Source organism: Thermobia domestica, chromosome 8 (assembly GCF_964235325.1).
Source record: "Thermobia domestica chromosome 8, izTheDome1.hap1.1, whole genome shotgun sequence".
In the NCBI taxonomy this organism is placed as follows: domain Eukaryota; kingdom Metazoa; phylum Arthropoda; class Insecta; order Zygentoma; family Lepismatidae; genus Thermobia; species Thermobia domestica.
Window position 1 is genome coordinate 43,235,727 of NC_137461.1, and position 5,881 is coordinate 43,241,607.

General features: G+C 38.2%; 1 protein-coding gene across 1 annotated transcript; it reads right to left on the bottom strand.

Annotated features, from left to right (window-relative positions):
• Positions 1–622: 622 nt before the first annotated feature.
• On the bottom strand, positions 623–2,004 carry LOC145691702 (uncharacterized). The gene has a single exon (XM_081767041.1). The coding sequence runs from the start codon at positions 1,970–1,972 to the stop codon at positions 650–652; it is 1,323 nt and encodes a 440-aa protein (XP_081623167.1). The 5' UTR covers positions 1,973–2,004; the 3' UTR covers positions 623–649.
• Between the last annotated feature and the right edge of the window lie 3,877 nt (positions 2,005–5,881).

Consider the following 5,881-nt stretch of genomic DNA (forward strand, 5'->3'; position numbering starts at 1 on the left):
TACAAACGTAGTCACTTTCATTTTTATATAGACAGATAAAAAGCAAAGGTGTCACGATGTAGAGGACGTTCAGTGGAAAACGTTGGGAACCACTGGTTTAGAGACTAGCCTGTTATAGCAAGAAATCATTTCCTAAGTAATTTGGTTATTCAAAGGAAAAATCTCTATTGGCTGTTTCATTTAAATCTTTTTAAAACCTTTCCTTTAAAAAAAATACCTAAGAGTCCCTATCACTGCTAAATTAAAATACCGCTAATTTTACAGTAATTATGTGATATCTTCAAATAGATAAAATATAATCGAAAAGTGGATCAAGACCTCCCTAGATGATGTTATTTTGCATGACGTACTGTTATCACGAGTCACCTAGTAGCTTTCCGTTTGCAGTTGTTTAGAAACGCGAAAATAAATGCCGATTTTCTAAATGTCTGGAAATCGAAAGCAGATAAATGAGTCTTGATAACGGTATCTCAAGCAGAATAATATTGTCTAGGGAGGTCTTGTTCCACTTTTTGATTATCTTCTATCTATTTGAAGATATCACATAATTACTGTAAAATTAGCGGTATTTTAATTTCGCAGTGATGAGGCCTCTCAATGTCTCATCTAGAGTACAAAGAACTACAACGAGTACTTTTTTATTAGACAATCAAGCCAAACAAGTAAATGGAGATATCTTTTTCAAGAAAAATTCAAAAACAATTATTGAAGACAGCACACGAATATCTTCAAATTCATGAATTAAGAAAGATTGTAAAATGTCTAGTCCACCACAATTTTTGATTATGGATATGGTTGATTCCAATTGGTTTAGTTTCCTTGATGCTGTCAAAATATTTCTGATAATGCATAATACGTCAAAGGCCGCATCCCATTGTTTAACACAAAATATCTTTAGTTCTATTTCCAGAAGCTCTTTATCTTTCTTGTTTGCCGATGCTGTTCCTAGAAGAGGAAGATTCTCTGTGGGAAATATATCAGCTATGATCTTTCCTGGTTGGAGTAAACTCCGTGTTTCACAAGCTCGCAGAATTTGGATTATGTTTCTCAGTACATCCGATCTAATTAATGATTTTACTTGTTCCACTGAGCCTTCACTTATCTTGCGAATCAAATATGTACATCCTCTAACAATACCAAGCATCGAGTGTTTTGTCAATTTAAGCGCATAATACGTAACATTTGACTGTACAAGAATAGCCCTGTGCTCATCGTTACCAGAAGCAATGCTAACAACTGCTATCAGTGTTGCTTCAAGAACTTTTGTGTCTTTGCTGCCGAGTAGTTTTATCAGTTTGGGAGCCAATCCGGCATCAACAATTACTTGAATCCTCTCACTGTTGCCAAATGTCAGATAGAAAATAGTCCAACACACTGCTGTCACAATATCTTTGTCATGATAGTGAATTAACTTTGCTAGAGCTGGTACACATTGTCGTACGCGATGAAACTGTGGTGGAGAATCGTGGATTTGGCACAAATTTCTAATTGTCCACGAAATAGTTTTTAATGTAAATAAATTAGGGTTTTGGTATATTAGTTGTACTAATTGAGACATCCCCTGTGCTTCTAATACAAGATCTCTAGCATACGCACTGCCTTCCGTGATATTTTTTAAAGCCGTAACAATAAACAAAGTAACATCTTCGTACGGAGACTCCAGAAGTTTAATAAATTTTGGAATGACTCCAGATTCAATAACTATTCTTCTCTGTTCTGACGTTCCAGCAGTTATTCTACTTAAAATTCTAACAGCATTAACTTGAGCGTAAGGTCTATAGTACTGGTTTAAGAGTTTCACACATTTCGGCACAATTCCTAACGATATCAAATCTCCAATGGCTCTTGAATCGCTTTCTACAAGTTTTCTAGCTGTTTCTGTAGCAGCTGCTTGAAGCTTAATATTATCGCTTGACATTTGTTGAATAATTTCTGCATAGTCCTGAAGATATGATGAAAAATGTGTACCCATGATTTTGAATTGCGTTCAGAATCGTATCTCGTTACGTCATAACATAGAGTATCTATAGATACAAAAAAAATCATTAAAAATAATCGCTAATTTGTTCTGTAATTACATATATTGTTAAAATTCCAAAACTATCGAAACGAAGATTTGATGCACTTCGATGGTAGTTTTACAAGTATAAAATGATATTATTTATTTATTGTGTTGGAAGAACAACAACGTGCTTATTCTGAATAATTATTTTCAAGGACTTTTGAATAAAAATACGAGGGTAAATCAAAAATTATGCACTATATATATATATATACAGGGTGGGCCATTTTAATTAATCCACGGAAATATCTGAAAAATGATAAAACATAGAAGAAATTTTTGAAGTACACGTTATATATTGCTAAGGGGGAAAACCAATTCCGCCAAAAGTACCCCTCCTCGCCCCCTCTAAATGGGGGTAACGGGGGGTAACTTTGAAATGTCAAATGGGAACATGGGTCGAGTAATACCTCGTTCGAAAGGTCTTGGAAAACTAAGTAACGCTGTACCAAAAGATGTTTCATATTGTGCACCAGTTTCAAAATGGCCGCCATGATATGGTTCGGAAACTCCAGTACCCGTAGTATGAAAACCATGGAAGGTAAATGAATGGAACATAATTGAAATACGTAAATATCATAGGGCATATCGAATGATGTAATCCCTGTGATCCCAGTGGCCTCCCTAAAGGGGTCTTGTGGGCTAACTTCAAAATTTCAATGTCCGACCGGACAACGGTTCGGGCGTACGCTTGACCTACCCAATGCTGTTTGGAAGGCAGACTTCATGCATAGAGAATTGGTGCACTAAGTTAACGCTAATGGCCACAGTTACATTTTGATTAACTATTAGCATTCATGTCATATTGTGAGCTTGAGGGACGAAACGGTGTGTACGTATATCCCCGAAATGCTTTCTGAATAACCAGCACGCATTGCATAAAAGTTTCTCTTTTTTTAGTCACTACAGCGTCATCCCTACAAACAAATGTTTCAACCACACCATACCTATTTGTAAGGTTAGCCTTAATTTACGAATTAAAGTAGAGTTCTCGTTTGAACTTTCACTTTACTTTCCACCCCACTCACATACAGAGTGCAGGGAGAGATTATTTTGCAGGACTTGGATTTCTCTCTATACATTATGGCAATTTTACTCTAATATTTTTATCTCTGTTGTATTATTCTCGAGCCTTGGAACGCCTCCGTGGTTTTCCTATTTAATTTTCGTTATTTTCATTTATGTCTAACAGTATTCATACTATGGGCACTAGACGTTTTCTTAGACACAGTCACCATGTCTTTGCGATCATTTTGAAAACGGTGTCTCATGTCGAAAATTTTCTTACAGAAGCTGTTTGATATTAATTTGTCTATGTAACGTGATGTTACTCGCTTCAAGCTGCTATTTGAAATTTTCAAGTTGGCCCCGGATACCTTTCAGTTGGCCCTTGGAGTCACCCCGACAACACCTCTCGATGTGCCTTACGTCAGTTAGCTACTCCAGTTTTTCTTTTGTCGATTTATCTCCAATCGCTTTCATACTACGGGTACTAAACCTTTTCTCTGACACGAATACTATGTTTTGGCGGCCTTTTGAGAACACTGCCATTTCACATCAATCGTTTTCTCCTGCAATATGTTAGATTTTGCAAGATTTATCGAACGAGGTGCCACTCGACTCATGTTACTATTTGAAATTTTGAAGTTGAGCCCCCAAGACCCCTTTAGGGAGGCCACTGGGATCACAGGGACCACACCGTTCGATATGCTCTATGATATTTACGTATTTTAAATATTTCAATTTTGTTCCATTCATTTACCTTCAATGGTTTTCACACTACGGGTACTTTAGTTTCCGAACCATATTATGGCGGCCATTTTGAAACCGGTGCACAATATGGAACATCTTTTGGTACAGCGTTACTCAGTTTTCCAAGACCTTTCGAACGAGGTATTACTCGACCCATGTTCCCATTTGACATTTCAAAGTTACCCCCCGTTACCCCCATTTAGGGGGGCGGGGAGGGGTACTTTTGGCGGAATTGGGTTTCCCCTTTAGCAATATATAACGTGTGATTGAAACATTTCTTCTATGTTTTATCATTTTTCAGATATTTCCGTGGATTAATTAAAATGGCCCACCCTGTATATATATATTACATTGTTCATACTGTCATACTCACCGCTGTCCTCGTTTATTTTATTGTTATGCTGTTGTGGTCATGCTATGAAACTTTCATCCTAATTCCTCCATTTGTCTTCTTTTTGCTGCAGGTAGATCATGGTAGCTGCATTAGAAGTTTGGTGATCCAAATTTTGTGGCCGAAAGATGTGCTCGTATCAGAGGCCGCAATCCATTCAAGAAATCCATGAAAAGATCAAAAATAGTCGCACAAGGAAGGAACCGGACGACCATCTACGGCTCCTTCCTCATGCGTAACACTTGTATGACCACTTTTTAGAATTTTGCAATCCCTTCGTAGACACTCCATTGCGGTGAGACACTGTTTCTGTGTTGTGCCGAAAGATTTTGATGGATTGCGGAACCTGATACACGTTCCGACCACAAAAATTGGATCACTGCTCGTTGTTCCTCTTTGGTTTAAGTACCCGTCTATTTGAAGCGATCGTAATGCGTTATTTTTATTTTTTATTTATTTTACTTTATTTATTTATTTATTTATTTATTTATTGTTCATGCGTACTCTTGGAATACGCTGACCATGTATTTAAATGTGGATGGCTAATCACAAATGCGAAAGCAATAAAAACGCGGAGAAAACGTCAGCTCGAGTGTGTTTGGTGCAGTTCGAAACAATAGACCGCCTGCTGTTTAAAAGATGTCAAAAGGAAAGGGAGAAAAAGGAAAGACGTGTTGCCAGGCAGCTGCTTTGAAGATGTTTTGTGCAGAGTACTGGAACTCTGTTATTATAGATCTGGACTTGGCAAAACAAGACCTGGAAACCCTGACTATCTCACAGTATGATTTATAACTCTGGCGAAAGTAATACTCACCTTCATCGCGTTCGCTCTAGGGGCTAACGCTTCGAAAACGCATTCTCAAATAGGCATACGCTAAACTTCCAATGGAGTGGCCATGATCCACCTGTAACAAAAGGAAGACAAATGGAGGAATTAGGATCAAACTTTCATAACATGACCACAGCAGCATAACAATAAAATAAACGAGGAGAAAGGTCAGTATTAAGAATGTTAGAAAAGTTATGGCTACATTGCGGATAATTTTTTACTCACCCTCGTATATTCAACAGTATTGAGTACCTATAGCAGTTTTATTTTTTAGCAGAGTACACGGTGACTCAGTGGTAAAGCGCTTACCTCTGGTGCGTGGAGTCCCTTGTTCGGTCCCCCGCCAAGTAAGTTTATGGTAGAAGACATCATGTTCATGGCTTTTCTCAGGATGTGCCCGTTTCCTCGCACATTTCCATTCCATTCCACCAATTCTTCCATCATCATTCATTTGTCTAGATCATCCATCTTCCTTAGCCTAACGTGCACAATCGTGCGATATTAAACTGAAAGTTTATATATACTATATGATCAAAAGTATCCGGACACCTGGATGAAATGACTTACAAGTTCGTGGTGCCCTCCATCGGTACTGCTGGAATTCAATATGTTGTTGGCTCACCCTTAACCTTGATGACAGCTTCCACTCTCGGAGGCATACTTTCAATCAGGTGCTGAGGTTGCTTGAGGAATGACAGCTCATTCTTCACGAAGTGCTGAGCTGACGAGAGGTATCGATGTAGGTCGGTAAGGCCTGGCACGAAGTCGGTGTTCCAAAATATTCCAAAGGTGTTCTATACGATTCAAGTCAGGACTCTGTGCAGGCCAGTCCATTACAGGGGTGTTA

What these genes read in the sequence shown, in the direction of transcription:
- LOC145691702 (XM_081767041.1), bottom strand. Translation starts at nt 1,972, where the DNA reads ATGGGTACACATTTTTCATCATATCTTCAGGACTATGCAGAAATTATT.